The sequence below is a fragment of the Falco punctatus genome (genome assembly GCF_963210335.1).
Source record: "Falco punctatus genome assembly, chromosome: 1".
Taxonomy (NCBI): Eukaryota; Metazoa; Chordata; class Aves; order Falconiformes; family Falconidae; genus Falco; species Falco punctatus.
Genome location: NC_137580.1, coordinates 122007979 through 122025604, shown reverse-complemented (window position 1 = coordinate 122025604; position 17626 = coordinate 122007979). Strand labels below are relative to the sequence as shown.

The following is a 17626-nucleotide window of genomic DNA, read 5'->3' as shown; positions in this document are numbered from 1 at the left end:
ATTTATTTCACATTACCATTATTTAATATTCATCAAACGTTACGACTACTTCCCCCCAAACATTAGAAATATGCTCAACACTATGAATAAGGAAATAGGCTTCTAAACCAACTGGCAGTAAAATGAAAAATAATTTCAATTTTCTTTGTAGAAAAAGATGCAAATTAAGTAATCAGATGTCGCTGCTCATTCCTCAAGAAGTCATGCAAAAATACTTGTAAGCAAGCTTTTAGCACACAGAAAAGTACAGATGTGAGGCAACCGATGAACTAAAAAGGAAGACTACAAAATGTACACTGTAACTTTCTTACACTAAAAAATACTAAACTCAACACTCCAACTGAAGTCCTGGAATGCTGACAGAATACGTGCACAAAATTTTGTGTAATGTTCTAGTAAAGGCAATTAACATTAACTCTATTGATACATTTTTCTATTATTTTTTTAGCAGCAGATATAAGGAAGTTCAACAGCTTTAGGTTTTATACCTTCTAGAGACTTATCAGAACAGACAGCTCTGGATAGTCTTCTGATCTGTATTCCTGAGCAAGTATCAGTTATTTATGTGAAGAAACAAAATACATATCTAGGTTTATCAATGAAAGAATAATTTCCCTTCCCTCACAAAATATGTATTACTTGACACTTAAACAAAAATCTAAACTATAAACTCTGGCTGCTTACGAAAGGAAGCTGAAAACAGCTACAACTTTCAAATTACCTTTACTGTACTTTTCCCCAGTTACAGACTAGAAAAACGCTGTTGGAACCTAATGGTTAAGCATACCAGTATAAGAGAGAAAGACCATCAAAACGCTCTGGTTCATCTTCATCTCCTGGTGACAGTAAGGACATTCTTCAGTACAGCAGCAAAGTCAGTGACAAAGCAACTAAAATACACTGGAGCTTTTCGGTTCAGCCAGATAAAGGTTATGTGCAGGACAATTTCTGCTACTAAGTGAAAAAAAGAACCACCAACCCAGACACAGCTCCAGACGAGCGTCTCTGCCTATTTAATCTTCTCTGAAACCCTCTGCGTCATATGGACTAATTCACCTATGGAGGTAATGTTTACTTTCTCTCTGTTTGAAATGGCAATTTGCAGCAACTTGAAAGACCGATAAACACAAAGGGGAGAAAATTCACCTGCATTTAAAACAACTGTGATTATGCAATCTCTATCTGGCTGCCAAAGGCAAATGAAATAATTAAAATATTTTCTCATGTTCCTCCAATAGTTTATTTATGTGCTCCCTCCAAACAAGGTCAAAAGCAATAACTTATGACCTTTCTGAAGCAATCTTCCTAGCAGACTGGATTATGTACATCCCCACACAAAAGGGAAAGCCAACAAACCAGACAGACTGAAAGCATTAATGAAACAGATGCCACTATGCCATTACTTTGCATTCTCAATCATGGTATTGAACTGCACCATGCTGTAACTTGGCTTTCACTCTTTCAATATACAACTGTCACAAGTTAATACAGAACTTGGGTTATATATACTTTGCCTAGAAACAGAAGCTGACACATCTTTCTGTGAAAGCAATTGAAAATGGTGAATTTATATCATGACACTGAGAATAACCCAGTTGAAAAAAGTAAAAAGGATACCACTGTTCCCGAGGTAAGACTCTCTTCTAATACCAGGCTTGGTCTTGCAGAGATACACATATTTTCAGAAGTTCTGAGCACCTGACATCACTTTGGTTAACTACTATTCTCTTCCAGACTTGCATCAGAAGATGCACCCCTATGACTCCCCCTCTTTCTAAAAGATCTTAGCAGTTTAAAATGAAAACCAAATATTCTTGTTCACCAAGGGCTTTGTTTAAGTAGAAAGGTGATTCCTCTCTAGCAGTGAGTGACCCCACGATGAGACAGCATCTGTCAGTGTCTAGAGCTGTACAGCAGGACAGCTTGGCTACGCGAGGAATGCATATGCTTATCTCATGCACCTTTTTTTTTTTTTTAAAGTTGTAGTGACTGTGGTTTCATTAGCACGTGATCATTCTAGGGAAAGGATCGTTTTGCTTACAGGTACCATGCTATGTAGTGTTCAATATACAACAGTCAGTCCCTAGAGCCTGCAATCTAGACACACAAGAGGGGCAGAAGGGCAAAGGGACCCACCTTAAGTAGCAGATCAGTGATGCAAGCGGGAACATAAACCAGCCTTCCCAGCTCCTGAAACGTGAAGAGCTCCAACGGCATTATTTGGATGGCTCACATCCATCCAGTGACAAACGTTTGGCCCTCTGTAGCCTTTTCTCAGTAATTTTAACTGTGCTGGTGTTTACTGACATTACAGTCCAATAAAAAAACCCCACTGATATTTTAAGCATCATATCAATTAGATTAGCTCTAGGCAAGGTTACAGAACATAAAATACCAACAGCCTTTCTCCTACAAAACTGTCACTGTTCTTAACACCAGTGGAATCCAATTTGTGGTATTAGTATCAGGAACACTTGTCAAAACAAGTCACTCAGACCAATACGGCTTGTTTCCAGTGTCATGTTTTCTGCAACAGAAACACACACGCACACACCCCCTACCCCCAATTAAATGTATGGCTCAAGGCTATATATTTCCAATATTAAAAAATAAAAATGTTATTTTTAGTATTATCAGTGTTATTTTTAGTATTATCAGCAGTACATCGCTTGTTCAAACAATTGCTCCACCCTCCCTTCTTCAAAGTAAACTATGCATTGCTCAGCTTCCTCACCCCCAAGGCTATCACTCTCTACCTTAAAATTCTGCTGCTGTGCTGCTTTTAATGTTTCCAAAGGATTCATCTAGGAAAATGGTATTACTGCTTCTCTTGCAAGTTTTCTGCCTTTCAAGAACATACCCAGGGGAACACAAAATAATTTTTACTTCCAGAAAGGTCTAGGAATACTGTAACAACTTAAAACTCCATAGAAGCTGCTACCAGTAAGTAAGAGTGTATTTTCAAGAGACAGGTGTTATTTTATGCAGCAAACAAAGATTCTTTTTCAAACACCTAGCAAACTACTTTATTCTGGAAACATTATCAATTATGACTCATCTTTCCCAAAGGAAGTTTTGTAATGCTTTAGCAACTGAAATGGATTAAAGGATAATTTAGCAGATGACAAAAAGATCTGCAGAATCTTCAAAAGCAGGATTCACGAGATGCTTTTGTTATAAATAAAACAAAGGCCTTTTACAAAAGTTCTATACAAGTCAATCATGCAGTCATGTAGTCTTTCAGGTTCACTAACCCAAAAAGGTAAAATTTCATTGATAGTAAGGACCACAGCCAAGAGAATGCTGTATCATATAGCATAAATAAATTCTAATAATCTATCCCAAGCCACTAATTATTCAAAATACCTTTTGCTGATTAGGTCATAAAGATTAAAAGGAAACATATGTCATTATATGGCAATTGTTAAACATGAAAAAAGCTTGAGCAACACTGTAATTGTGGAGAAGCACGAATGGTTTGAGGCTAAGCACTTGTGCAGAAAACAAAGGTATTATTTAAAGTTTAGGTAAACCTCAATTAACATATAACCAAGCACATTCTTGAAGCATTGTGCATTGATACTGTCTCCCAGGAAAAAAAAAAAAGTATAGAAAACTATAGTCTTCCGTCATCTTGTAGCTGAAGTGCAGTTTATGCACCTTTCGTGTTCATCTCTTACGTGAAAAATTGCCTTTGGAATTCAGTGATCTAATAACTACTCATATAATATACCTTCCACACAAACCTAGCAAGCTATAGCTGTTTTAAAAGCTGTTTATCTTTGTTATATACCACATATTTCCACCAGACAAGCAGAGTGTTTGCTTCTTTGGGTTCCAGTAAAATAAAGTTAATTTTTTTAACGTTTTGTGGATTTGATTTTCAAAAAAGTCAAGTTATTCAGAAAGGTGGTATAATTCAAAATCTATGGTAAATTGTTTGACAATACTTTTGAATAGTGTTTTCTGGATTCTGTTGCACAGCAAACATGATAGTCCAGCAAGAGCTGTCTGTGCCCATTTCTAATTATGGTTTTGATGACAGCACTGGCATGGTTACTTAGCAGTTTGGGAAGGGTCTGGAGTTATGATTTTCAATTATTTGTTTGCCATTTAGAATCTGATCCGACCTTTAAGTGGATAACAGAATTTACATTACAGAATTAATATAATGATGATTTTATATCCCATGGCACTGGTAAAACATAAGATGGTTCCAAAGCACTACATATAAAACATTAAAGGCATGCAGACGCAAGATTCTGAAAAAGTAATGAAATACAATACATAATCTCCATACAGCACCTTATGTTACTGTAGGTACCCTACGAGTACATGGAAGTAATTTGCTGTACACCTTACAAGTATGTTTTCATAGCTGCAGAAACATTAAGGAATTTCTGTGCTGGGTTTTATCTCTACAGACCCAGTCCCAACTAAGTGCTGATTAACTTAATGAAAAGCTTAAGAACTATTTCTTCCCTTTATATGTAAATTCACTGGTGTTGGTATTAGCTTGCCTAAGACTTTGCTTCAGACTCTTTCAATATCGAAGTCATTTTTCTTTAAGACTTCATCAAAACAAGGTCCTACCAATGAAACTTCATGAATTGTCGTATTACAATCCACTAATAGCTGTATTCCTGTGTGTGTGGAAAAAAAAAAGTACTTACTTTTCATCTGTGTTTGTTAGGGGATCTTTACTGGACATCTTCTTAGGTGCACTACTTTAGTAAAAGTTGAAAATGAAGAATTCTGACACATGGAACACTGGCTCGTGACCAGAAAAATAATTCTGTAAAAAAGTAGAAACCACTTTTTGAAATTTACATGGCAATAGTTACTTTCAGTTACTGACAACAATTCTTATTTATTGCTGACTAGCTGAAATCAAGTGGGAAAAGAGTACTTTCATGATAAAACAGGTAATGTTTCATTGCTGAAAACAGTAAGCAGTTAATGACTCAGACTTTGCTGTATATAGTACCTAACAATCTGGCATCCTAATTTTCTCTTAATTTATGAGGTAGGAATTAGGGTAAATCTGAACCCCCTGTGATAAAAATCTTCTAAAAAAAACAACGGAAGTAACTGTGATTACAATTCCATGAAAAAAGTAATGCAACTGCTAAAACCAAAATCTTATCTTTTTTCCAGCTAAGATACCTTGGGGGAGGATACATTGTTTTGAACATGGTAAGGTGTTTTGTGCGTCTTGTTTTCTCACATCTTTTAAACTTACTGTCTAGTATTCAATGCCTATGGAATTCTCATGTGAAATATGTAAAATATAGGCCAAGTTACATGCAAAATAAGAGTTACATACCACTAACATAGCAAACCTCAAGTAATTCACATTGTGTTTTTATTAGCACATTCAACAGGTAGACAAGAAATACAGTCCTAAATGTACAGAGCTACCATCATTTGAAAAATTACTGCAAAAGTAATGCAAAACCTGTTTGTATCAGCAGCAAGGCAAGAGATGGCCGTGGGTGCCAGCGACATGCTACCTGGGCCAAAATCAGGTAGGGTCCCTAAGTGCATGGTGTCACCCTCCACAAAAAAACATATTGACCAATTCCTTCAGGTCTGTATTTCTACAGGAAAAAAAATGTGACTTCACTTTGGAATACCACAGATTTTCCTGTAGTAAAAAAAATTCAGCTCTCTTGCTAAAGGATGAAAAAACCCACCACATAAATACAGAGGGAAAGACCGGAACGTTGCTTTGCTCTGGGCTCCATCATTCTCTTGCTCCACACATGTAAAGGGAAGATGAAGCAGCATCCAGAGCCGTCAGTCACTATCAGTCACTACATGGTTCGTGTTACTGGAACCAGCACAAGAGCAGAGCACTGCTCTTAAAACAAGAAATTCAAGCATTGCAGAAGTTTAACAGAGCGGATGGGACTGCGAACAAAGCCCGTGTTTGAGAACTCGCCTGACCCTGCCTGTCCCAGAGATACTACTGTCCCAGAGATACAGGTGTGCTCCATCACTTTGCAGCACTGCCAGAGCCTGTGCCCAACCCAACCCAAATCCGCACACAGCACAGCGAAATGGAACTGAACCTGAACCACAGCACCGCTGGGCGGGAAAAAATAAATAATAATTTAAAAAAATACCGGTGCCAGTGCCTACAGCCCAGGGAGACCTGCACGAGGGCAAAGGCCCGAAGCCCCCTCCGGGCCCTGCCTCCCTACGTTACCGCACTGTGGCGCCTGGCGCCGGCCCGCCCAGGCCCCCTCGGCCGAGGCCCGCCACGGCCGCCAGCCCGGCACAACCCGCCGACCTCCGGGGCTGCGACAGTTACCTCGACACGCAAACTACGGCTCGAGCGGCCCGGCTGGGGCGGGAGCGAGGCACGGAGGGAGGGACAACCGGCGGGGCCTGACGGGCGCCTCAGCGCCGCTCTGCAGGGAGGCCCGGGCGGCAGCGCTCCCGCCCCTCACGGCGCCGGACAGCCGCGCCGCCTCCTCTCGCGAGAGTTGCGGCGCCCCGAGCGGCGCGGCGGCAGCGGGGGCATGGGGCTGTGCGGGGGGGGCTGGGCGCGCTGCGGGGCGCTGCGGCTGCCCGGGGCGCGGGGCCCGCTCTGGGCGCTGCGGCCGCCGGGCCGTGCGGGCGGGTGGGCGCCGCCGCGGGAGGCTGGGCACTGGGCAGCGGCGGGCGGGCCGGCCCCGGCCTCGGCCCCGCGGGGGGCCCGCGGGCTGCGGAGCTCCAACCCCTTCACCCGGCGGCAGGAGGAGGAGTGGCGGCACCGGAACCGGTCGGCGCTGGCCTACATCGCGGCCGCCGCCGTGGGCATGGTGGGCATGTCCTACGCGGCCGTGCCGCTCTACCGCCTCTACTGCCAGGTAGGCCGGGCCGGGCCCCGCCGCGCCGCCGCCGCGCAGCCCGGCGGGGCCGCTCACCGCCTCCCCTCTCCCCCAGGCCACCGGGCTGGGCGGCACCACGGGCGCCGGCAGCGGCGCGGAGCGAGTCGCTACCATGGAGCCGGTGCGGCACCGCCGCCTCAGGGTCACCTTCAACGCGGACGTGCACGCCAGCATCCAGTGGGAATTCCGACCCCAGCAGAGTGAAATCTACGTGAGTGGGGGGGTACGGGCCCGGGAGGCGCCGCGGATTGCGGCCCCGGTGCGGGAGGAGGCGAGCTCCTGCTGCCGGCGGGGTGTTACCCCCCTACATCCCAGCAAACTGCCAGAACAGGCTGGCCAGCAAAAAGCATATTTACATATACACCTTATGTTATATACATATAGATGCCATCAAGTCCATGTGTGCATATATATTTACACAGAGATAGACAGCTACACTATATCTAAACCTGGGGGGGGGGGGTTTCTTTCTCTGCTGGCCCCTGTTCTTGTAGGACTGTTCTTACATGGAAAAAAAACCCCCAACCAATCATTCTAATGTAACGTCACTGTTCAAAACTAGTTCTTAATAAAAAAACTCAACAAGTCATGCTTGCTTAATTACTGAGCCCAATACTGAAAAAATAACCTCAAACTGTATATACAAGGGCATATTCAAGCTCTATATGCTGCTAAACTACTGACAGTAATAGAATTCTCATGGAAAACTGGTTAAGATTAAAAATGCACACAAACGACATTATTGATGCTTCTAATTTTGAAGAGGGGTGAGTTGTATATAAGCAAAATATTTGTCAAGTAGCGAAGTAACCAATTTGAAATGGCAAAAGAGAAAATGAACTAGTTTCAGTTTAAGTCTAAAGAACGCTGAGGGGTGGTGGGCTGCAGCAAATTAAAAAAAAAATAAAAAAAAAATCACTGTGCAATTATTTTATGCAGGTGGTACCAGGAGAGACCGCACTGGCGTTTTATAAAGCGAAAAATCCTACTGACAAACCAGTAATTGGAATCTCTACCTACAACGTCATACCCTTTGAAGCAGGACAGTATTTCAATAAAATACAAGTAAGTGTGGACAAAGCAAAGATTACATTTTCCTCTACACGGAATGACAGTAGTTATGCATTAAATAACTTTGCCTCATTTTACTCCTGGATCCCATTCTTTGTATGCCAACATTTTAAGAAAACAGCTTGATTTTTTCACATGACTGTGCATCAGTTCGTTCTTGGCCTTACTGTCTTCATAAGCTGCAGTACGTGTCCAATTAGAGAAGTTCCCAAATGTATGATGATTAATACCACTGACTTTAAGGGCAGATGGTAACAGTGTGAACTAGCCTGGCCAATTTGTACATTTGCACATTCATTAAAAGCTATTTCCCCCGCCCCCATAACACAAGAGGAACAGAATTGCTGTGTTGTTGCTCCTGTGCTTGCTCACTCCCTTGATTTGAGATGTACACTTGTAGATCAATGAGAGTAGATTTTAAAAGATGAAGCTTTCTCTCGTGTTGGCAGAGAAAGTTTACCATAGCTGCTGTTGTCAAATTGTTCAAGTGTTTTTTTCCTCCCCTCTGCAGTGTTTTTGTTTTGAAGAACAGCGATTAAATCCTCACGAGGAAGTGGACATGCCTGTCTTTTTCTACATTGATCCAGAATTTGTAGAGGACCCTAAGATGGCTAAAGTTGATTTGATCACCCTCTCTTACACTTTTTTTGAAGCAAAGGAAGGACAGAAATTACCACTTCCTGGATATCAGTAATGGGCAAACTCTACACAATTTGACTTCTGCTACCTGACTACCAGTTTCAAAACCATTTTTCCATGGAAGGAATAACTGCAGAGTACTGTGTAATATGAAATTATATTATTAAACCACCACGGGTACGTGGTGTTGTTATGAAAGGGTGTATTTCTTTTTAAAAATCCAAACTTAGGTAGTTGGAATATTATTTCTTAGGAATATTATTTCTTCATCAGACAATAGAAGGGAACACTGTTGCTGGAAGAGAGGTTTTCTCAAGACATCTTTTGTAAGATGATATGTGTTGGCTGAATATTGTAAGACTAGACTGTATTGCTATGTAACACTCCTGTGGCACAGGAGGATGTGATGATTCAGAATATGATGCACCCTGTCGAATTATTACTGAATCAGTAGTTCATTTGGTAAGAGCAGATTGCTCTAGAACTGTTATAATTTGAATGAGGAACAGTAATTTAAGTGTAAGCACATCAGATCTGTGGTATGGTTTTCATTTAGAAAGACTATCTTCAAATTTCAATGTTGTGTTCAACTAATTTAAAATGTCTGTACTGCTAATGACTGCTCTTCCACTCTGCAGAGGGCCGTATGCTGGGCACCTCTACACAGAGACAGGCTCAGCTTATGTATGAAACGCGTAGAAGGGAGAGGCAGCACATAAACAACTGTGCTAAATTGCAGGCTCAATTAACAGCATGAATTAACATCAAAACCCAGAAGGAAATCAGCCTCATTCAGAGGTTAAGCCCCACAAAGCCTGCCCGGCAGCCTATCAGTTTTTCAGAGGTACTCATAGGTACTATGTTTACCATCAGAACACGTAAGCCTGTATTTATGTAACTTTTGGTCATTATCTGTAGGGATAATAACACTTTTATCATAGCTCTGCAAACGAGAAGCAAGTTGCAGAGCAAGTTTAAGTGACCTACTCATTTTCAGACAGCCCAGTATCTCATCCCATATGCCAGTTCTTTCTACCCCTTTCAGCAGATGAGATCTAATAAAGACTACTGTTGGTGTGTCTGGACTCTAAAAAGGCAATGGGTATATCAGAAATAACTTACAGTCACTTTAGTCTCAATTATGTTTGTATACAGTAATTTAAAACCTGCTTTTTTGAAGATAAATGGATACTATCTTTAAAATACATTACTGTACCAGTTGTGTGTGTTTAAATAGATTCTGGATGACATTAATACAGTGAAGACCTGACATGAAAGTTTTAACACTTTTTGTTTCAACTTTCTAATGCATTTTTATTCAGCAGAACACGTGGAGCCCACACAAGTGAAATACATCTGTATGAAGATAGCAGCAAGCTTTATAAACTATAACTCCAATTATGCTTCAGGGGAAAAAAATAAAAATCAAGGCAAATCTTTGAATCCAGGCTAGGGAAGAAAAAAAAAAAAAAAAGTAATTCTTACCTGGGTTGTCTTTAGCCCATTGTCTTTTTGAAAGCTGAACTGATTATATCAGTTCTCCACATAGTGCTTTATTCTGGCCACATGCTTCAAAAGAAAAGGAATATCCCTCTGCCAGGTGCAAATTTCATAAAAAGTGTGTCTTCTCTCAAATTTGAAAGCTCAAGTTTGAAAGCCCAAGTTTGCACAGATACTAAGCACGTTCCAGCTATAAAACAAGCTTCCTAACCTCAACAATTAGCCAGTTCCCTTTCTGTGACCATTTTGCTTCTGTAAGTACAGCAAAGTTTAGTTAGCAGACACCCATTACGGATTGCCATACTGAAAGAGCCTTTTTAATTTGTTACACTTCAGTGTCCTAGGGTTTTATCAATACAACTCAGCTGTAGGGAAGAAAGGAAAGAAAAAAAAAATTTAAAAAATTGATCCACCTCAAATCCTATTTTCAGCAGTTTTCTCAGGCTGCTGTCTAAAACATGGCAAATACATGAAAAATAATAAAGCAGCTTACCTTGTCACTTCTGCTTACAAACCCTGCAAACTTCTTCAAGGTTGTGTATCTGATAGAAGGTCTTCTAATGGTCCTACAGCAGACTGCCAAATTGCTAACTATGCAATGAAACTCCATGAATTCACACTAAAATACTTCCAATACTATCTGTGTTCGGTATTTCATGGAATACGCATGTCCTCAAAAAAACTCAAGAAGTGATGGCGGTTAACTTCTCAGTAAGTGTTTGCTTTTATTTGGAATTATATGCTACAAAAATTGCAAAACTGACTGAGAACTTATTGCTTAAACAGTTAACATTTAAAATGCATATTTCATCAAAAAATTGCTTATCAGCTACGAACATGAACTAAGTTCTCAAATTTTATATCAATTATAAATTCAGAGAACTATACCTATTAAAGTGCACACTTTACATTCAGCATGAAAATAGATAAGGCACTTCAAATATTAAAAGACAAAACTTATTAACAGAGTTAAACCGCTTGATTAAAATAAATGGATAACTATTGCTCATCTGCATTGTAGATAATTATTTTTTCCTTCACCAGAACCACTTCTGCAGGGCAGGAACACTGAAAGAAATTACTTATCCCCCTCCAGTATTTATTGAGTAAATAAAAGCAACAACAACACAGGAACAAGAAGGGTTTTTTTCTGTTCTGTTAGTCATGGATGACAGCAGTTCATGTCTCACCTCAGGTTCTTACCAGGACAAAAATCCAACTATACTGCAGGAGGAAAACAAAATCTGTATTCAGAATATGAATGTAGGAGAGTAACACTGCACGTCTTCAGACATCTATCCAGGGGCCCAATTTTAGAGAAGTCCTAAATATATGAAAAACCCCTTATAAATTTCTAGGGAGATTAACACAGAGAGCAATAAGGCCAAAACAGAAACTGGATTCTGCAGCTTCTGTAAACATAACAGCTTTTTTATTTACTTGTGTCAGGTGTCAAGGGTTAATTCATGCACAAGTGAATCTGGAAATCGTTTTAAAGGCCTCCAAAATACGTCAAAAATAATTATGCAAGTCACCTTGAAGAATACACAATTGAGCATTTAGGACAAATGATCAAGGTGTAGATCCAAGAGTTTTTCAGCTTCCACACAGTTTAGTGTTCTAATACTTATTGTTTGTTGTGTCAAAATACAAAACTCATTCTGTTATTCACTTGTACATTATCGGAAGCACTGCACAGGACCAGCACCAGAGAATAAAGGGCGTTTAGCAGAAGACTTCACCCCAGCCTTCAGCATCCTGTATTCTTTTTAACTTCAGTCTTCAGCACATCATCAATTTCTTCATAAACAGCTCTGGAAGAAGAGAAACAGGGAGACTTCTAGGAGACTTCTACATCACAGTTGCTTCACTTTGATAAAATGCACCAGTTAAATCCTGCCCAGGCATGAACTGCCAAGAGTGTTTGCCTAACAGAGCAGCATCAGCTGCAGGATGCCCAGGTTTCCATGGAAACAAAGAGCCAATCCCACAGTGTCTCTGGGATTATACATTTAATGAGACACCTCTGGACATTGTCACTTTTGATTAAATGAAGTTTGGGAACAGGACTGCAAAACACAAATGGCAAGCAAGCCACGTGGCATGCAATTACTGCACTAGTTAAAAAACATAATTAAAACTTTATTGAATTTTTCTACCTCAGAATTCAATGGTTCCACAGAAATAAATTTTGTGTAGATGACTCGGATTTTTTGCAGTTTACTGGTAGAAAGGAGAGTTCTGCCATCCACTTAGTTTCATAGTACTTTTCTGGCTGACCATTTGACCCTTTAGAGAGTCCCAGCATCCATTCTCTTCTGCAGTTTATATTTAAATTGAGGATTTTCTTGATATGCAGTAGAACAACATTCTTAAAAATCATGATTGCTGGGAACAGGAATTACTTTGGTTACCTTCCTCCAGAACCACCTGTGTTGAAGTGTCCATCAGCTTCCTCCAGCAGGACCGTTACTGTGTTTTATGCACCTTTTCTAATCGCTGGATAGGACTTCAGTTTTTGACACAGCATTACTTCACCATTTTTACAGATGCTGTTTAATGAACACACTACAGGAGTTTATTCCTTAATGGGTTATGCCAGAAATATTGGAAGAAAAGAGTGGGTGCATTTTGTACATTATGTATACTGACGATCCAGTTGGGCAACTAACTCAGTCTAAATAGTGTAGTCTGTTTTCTCACTCAGAAGAAAAAGCCATCTCAGAAGCCTTGCCTTTGGCACCTACAAAACCCATGTATTATCTATTTTAAAAGTTACTTACTCAGTAGGAGCCAAGGGATCAAATTCCATTATTTTGTAGTAATGAGGTGATTGTGACTTGTTCTTTGATGCAGCTGAAGAATAAAGACAGTCAGATCATCCAGATGTGAATTAAATGTAAATGAAATGTGTGCTTACTGCGTGTTACTTTTTTGCATCTTCCTGAAAATCGCAAATTACTTCCTCTGTATCTAGTTGCTTTAAATGCTAAAATGGACAGACATGTCTAAGAGAAGCCGTAAGCAATATCAGATTCTGTCTGTCTGTTGCTGGTCCTAGTCTTTGACAGCCATTATGTAACCAACACAAAAAAATACATCTCCACGACAGTCAGGTGGTCTGCAGTACTTCTTACCTGCTAGTGACTGTCCGTTTAATGATGTAGTATGTCCAGTCTGCAGATTTACTGGATTCAGAGGCACTGGGCTTAAAAGAGTTGCCAGCTAAGGACATCAAGCAAAACGGTGCATAAGTGGATTGTTATATGAGAGAGAACTGGTTTGACTTATCTTTAGACTTTCAGACTACTGCAAATATATTCTAAGGTCAACAGTTACCAGTCTGATTAATCTCCATTCTCCACACACAGTTCAAAACATCTTTTTAGTTATTATCTATAGCACATTTGTATGATTTACTTCTCTGTAATTTGTTACACTACACAGACTCAAAGGCCACAGTACTTACAATAGATACCTGCTTTTACTTGCGGTTTAAAATGGGAAATATGCGTGTGTTTGGAGTCTGCTTCTCATCTTTTCAATTTCATAATGCCTACCACAGAATAGCATTCAAATGCATAACATTATCTCAAAGCCCCTTTATGTTTTTTTGCATTCTTCCTGTCACAGGTCTTAGGTCTGCAGCATATGCCATTTGTCCTGCACTGTACTTGGTTTTTAAGCATTTGAGGTTTTTGGTGTGGGTTTTTTTTGGCGGTGGTGGTGGGTTGTTTTTTGGGTAGCGGGCTTGGTTTGGGTTTTTTTTTTAGTATCTTTGAGATAGCAAATACACCATAATCACATAATGGCAGCAGGTGATCTCCCCTTGTTCCTTCACACAGCAACAATGTCAGTACAAATAACAGTTTGTATTTTGCTTTCTGCAACCCCCCCCTGAGATTGTGCTGGACCCCAGAAATATGCTTTCATATTAGCATCTGTGGTATCAAAAGAGAAAAGTTGGCCTGGTCACCAAATGCAGAGTGTTCCCTGATGTATGGAGAAGGGCCACAGAACAGATCTTTGCATCCCATTTGGACAGCAGTTGGGGTAAATCCAAACAGTTCTCATTTTGACAGTTGCCAGCAAAGAATGATTATTCTGAACATGAGTGTTACTCACATTGCTATATGAATGTCCAGCTGGGTTGCTTACACTAGTATTTTGTGTTTCAGTTGCAAATCTAGGAGAGAGTAATACATTGAAAGTAACTGAGAAACTACAAAAACTATATATTCTGATTGTTACTTTGGGTTTTTTTGCTGGTCTGTTTTTACCTTACGTCACAACTGAGTGCAGCACAGATAGAAGGAAGGGAACTACAAGGACACCTGCCTTAAACTCTCCCTATTGACCTGTACAATTCATCTGTTTCTCCCTTTCACTGCAGTATTGGCAACACTCAAGCAGAAAATCATTTCTCTCTCAGGTATGTTCTGACTGTTGAGCTATGATTAAACAGTGCTGCAGTAGTAGCGTATTTCTAAGCATGTTAAGCAACATCTAGTACACAGGTAGTTTTCACTTGTTTTACTGGAGTAATCTGTACAAACAGTACATCTGTGGTCTCAGAGCTTTCTATAAACTATTAGATTAATTACTAATACCTGAGTATTAATTAGATGAAGTACTAATACCTCTGAACATTGGTTATCTGTCTTTGGTAAGAGATTACTCACGGAAATTGCTGAGCTTTTGTAGCAGGTGCTAAATCTAGCTGTGGATAAATAGATGGATGATGCCTGTTTTTATCTTCAGGGTGTGCAGATATGCAATCTGAAATTCAAAGCAATAATTAATGATCATTTAAACATTAAGCAAATGTTGTACTATGAACATTGAAAGAGTCAAGCTTTGTTTGGAAGGCATCTAAAGAATCTGAAATGAATTGCTGTTTATCACATGAAAGGCAGAATTTTAATAACTCTGAGAAGGTATTACGTGCAATATATCTCCTTAAAATATCAGAACAACATCAGTAGTGTTATACACAGTAGATGCCACTTAAAACTCTTTCCACTATTTCTAAAAGATGAGAATGGAATTATAGGCATTTATTCCTGGGGGGACATTCACACCTTTAACTTCAGTGTAGGGACTCCCCTGGGGTGGGTAAGGTAGGGACTTCTGCAAACAGTAATTTAGGGTACCAAAGGTAGGAGATTTCACACTCCTCTTGACTATGAAAGAAGTCTATCTAGAGTTAGAGGAGATGAGTACCTTTCTCAAAGCGAGCTGTTTTTAACACTGAGTGCCTCCTGAAAAAAGCTTGGCCATCAAGAAGGTATGATAAGAGCATATCTGTGCTTTTTTCTTCCAAACCTACAGAACAAGCAACTACCAGACTGTCTTAAAGGCTTCACTGTAATAGAAAACAGAACTTGTTCTACTGTTCAAATTTACATAACAGGGGAAAAAAAGATTGTTGCTTCCACTGTAAACAAATTACAGGGAACTTCATACTACCTTACATTTTTTTCCTATGTACACACATCAATGCTCCTTTTAAGGAGATTTAAGGTAAAGTTAAGGACTGTCTTTGTTTTCTTTCTTACAAGGAACTTCTTGATTCCTCCACTAGGCTTTGTTGGTTTGCATTAGGAAAACACTGCAAGGAAAACGTGCATTCATCACTTACTAAGGCCCGAAGGAGACACTGCAGAGTCGGTCTGCACCGCTGCTGAGGTAGGAGATGGAGAATCTATGGACAGGTCAAGCAGATCACTTGAGGGAGCAGATGGCTGTTTCCTGTACAGCTTTGCATTTGAAAAGGAATAAAGTTGTTTGGGTTTGTTTTTTTTTTTTGTGGTTTTTTTTTTTTGTTGTTTTGTTGTTTTTTAAAAGGAACTTGTATAGTTTTAAACAAATTGCTATTTTCACAGAATATAAACTTAGTATCATAATAATATAATGAATATCACAATAACATAGTGAATATCATAAAATAAAAACTGGCAGGATTGAAAGAAGACCAGGATACTTGTGTGCACGTATGTGTGAAAGATAGCTAATGAAACAAGAAATGCTTTCCAGAAAAGATCAGTTTCAGCAAGTTTGCTATTTCAAAAAAATGAAGAAAACCAATTCTGAAATAGGAAATAGAACAGACTCAGTTCTAAAAAGCAGTTGAGCAATCATGAGCTTGTTTAGATACAGGCTTGGTATCAATCTTCTGATTGATCCTGTGCAATTATTTTCATGCTACTTATTTGTATTATTGAGATTTGATACATACTAAGGCGAGATTTTTTTTCCCCCAGTCCTGTTTTAGATCGGAGAAGTTCAAAATCAAAACAATGTTTCCTAGGACACAGAAAAGGGCTCCCTTTGTTTCTTCTATGAATGTGTTAGAATTAAAAATGTAGCCAACAAAAGAGTTTAATAAAACCACCTGCTTGAATCATACAGGTTTGGTCACACCAGATTAAAATAAAATAAATAAATAAAAGATGATGCATTTTAAACTTGAAGACTGCTGAGTAATATAAAAATGCACAGACTGCACCATTTGGACTATTAACTAATCCAACAGAGCACCCATCAAGCAAAAACATCCACCTACATAACCAGAATGTAGTAATAGTGGCTTTTCAAGGAAAACAAGATCATCTTCTATCTTTTTTTAATAATTGTCAGCTCTATTTCAGCATTTCCAATGCAGTCATTTTCATATTGAGTCCTAGATGACTATACAATTATGGCTTAGCAGAAGCTGAAACGTGCAAAACTACTTTAGGCAATATAATTAACAACCATAATTATCAATCAATAAAGGATAATCATTAAAGAATTGCTACAAGCCAATAGTCACAATTCAGAAAAAGCTCTGACTCAGAAAAAACATCAGTAATAGTGAATTCTGATAGTGTAATAATATTTCAGCCTATATATGCTTAACAGGGAATAAATTAAAAGAAATGTTATGCCTCCTCATTTTGTATATGGCAGATAATGGTGCTTAGCCGCAGAGGTCATAAACCAGTATCTGCATAGGTGTCTGTCTCTCATTTTTCCTGACCAAGCTTCCACCTTAGACTTGACATTATTTGCTACTTTAGTTAGATGAATTTGCATGAAATTCTGCAAATGAGACTTTAGAAAATAATCGATGACTAGTATCAGCCTGTTGTCTCCTGTACCTCTCAACTAGAGAATAAAATTCTGCACATACCAAAACTGCATTTTTCATCATGAACAGAAAATGGAATGTTTACAGTCCTGCAGCTCACGAGTTCATCTATAATGACTTACCTCTGTGCGTTCACGTTGTATTCTCTGATTCTCCAAAAACCGGACTCTGTTTCGAGAGAACCTGTTGAAGTTGCAGAGTTAAATGTTCACTCATATACCTGTGATGTCACTCCTAAGAATATGAAACCAGTTGTGATCAAAGCTTGATTATCAGAAGACTCTAGAGGCACCAAACAAGCACTACAGATGCTTTTCTCTGGGGCACTTGTCTCTGCACTAGCAATTTGACCCTCTCTTCTCCAGGACTGTGGTCCTCTGATGACCTACACTAACAGAAAAGTTTG

At 39.6% G+C, this 17626-nt stretch overlaps 3 protein-coding genes and 1 long non-coding RNA gene across 24 annotated transcripts in view; 2 read left to right on the top strand and 2 right to left on the bottom strand.

Moving 5' to 3' along the window:
• Positions 1-4795, bottom strand: part of STXBP4 (syntaxin binding protein 4) — a 90015-nt gene extending 85220 nt beyond the window's left edge. For 6 of the 11 annotated variants that reach the window (XM_080394421.1, XM_080394426.1, XM_080394429.1 and 3 more), the window contains exon 1: positions 788-1568. In XM_080394421.1, coding sequence (XP_080250547.1) covers positions 788-855 — 68 coding nt within the window. In that variant the 5' untranslated portion in view covers positions 856-1568. Of the gene's footprint in view, positions 1-787; positions 1571-4673 lie in introns of those variants that run through there. The other 5 variants (XM_080394430.1, XM_080394431.1, XM_080394432.1 and 2 more) reach the window with 3 other exon arrangements.
• Positions 4796-6512: 1717 nt separating this feature from the next.
• On the top strand, positions 6513-8786 carry COX11 (cytochrome c oxidase copper chaperone COX11). Its single transcript, XM_080394653.1, has 4 exons — positions 6513-6857; positions 6934-7089; positions 7818-7943; positions 8461-8786. The coding sequence occupies exons 1-4, from the start codon at positions 6528-6530 to the stop codon at positions 8641-8643; spliced, it is 795 nt and encodes a 264-aa protein (XP_080250779.1). The 5' UTR covers positions 6513-6527; the 3' UTR covers positions 8644-8786.
• Positions 8787-10788: 2002 nt separating this feature from the next.
• TOM1L1 (target of myb1 like 1 membrane trafficking protein) overlaps positions 10789-17626 on the bottom strand; it is a 323891-nt gene continuing 317053 nt past the window's right edge. For 8 of the 10 annotated variants that reach the window (XM_080394537.1, XM_080394531.1, XM_080394539.1 and 5 more), the window contains 7 exons: positions 17343-17403; positions 15730-15847; positions 14771-14867; positions 14214-14274; positions 13226-13313; positions 12872-12944; positions 10789-11902 (listed from right to left, as the gene is read on the bottom strand). In XM_080394537.1, the coding sequence (XP_080250663.1) occupies positions 11839-11902; positions 12872-12944; positions 13226-13313; positions 14214-14274; positions 14771-14867; positions 15730-15847; positions 17343-17403 (562 nt within the window). In that variant the 3' untranslated portion in view covers positions 10789-11838. Of the gene's footprint in view, positions 11903-12871; positions 12945-13168; positions 13314-14213; positions 14275-14770; positions 14868-15729; positions 15848-17342; positions 17404-17626 lie in introns of those variants that run through there. The other 2 variants (XR_013929293.1, XM_080394532.1) reach the window with 2 other exon arrangements.
• On the top strand, positions 14146-15889 carry LOC308066843. 2 transcript variants are annotated; one of them, XR_013929341.1, is made up of 2 exons: positions 14146-14520; positions 15673-15889. It is a non-coding gene; the product is annotated as an uncharacterized lncRNA (long non-coding RNA). The 2 variants fall into 2 exon arrangements; XR_013929342.1 differs by having other exon boundaries at positions 15650-15889.

What these genes read in the sequence shown, in the direction of transcription:
- COX11 (XM_080394653.1), top strand. Translation starts at nt 6,528, where the DNA reads ATGGGGCTGTGCGGGGGGGGCTGGGCGCGCTGCGGGGCGCTGCGGCTG. An exon ending in CCCAGCAGAGTGAAATCTAC is followed by an intron (nt 7,090 to 7,817) that starts GTGAGTGGGGGG and finishes TATTTTATGCAG; the next exon opens with GTGGTACCAGGAGAGACCGC. An exon ending in AGTATTTCAATAAAATACAA is followed by an intron (nt 7,944 to 8,460) that starts GTAAGTGTGGAC and finishes TCCCCTCTGCAG; the next exon opens with TGTTTTTGTTTTGAAGAACA.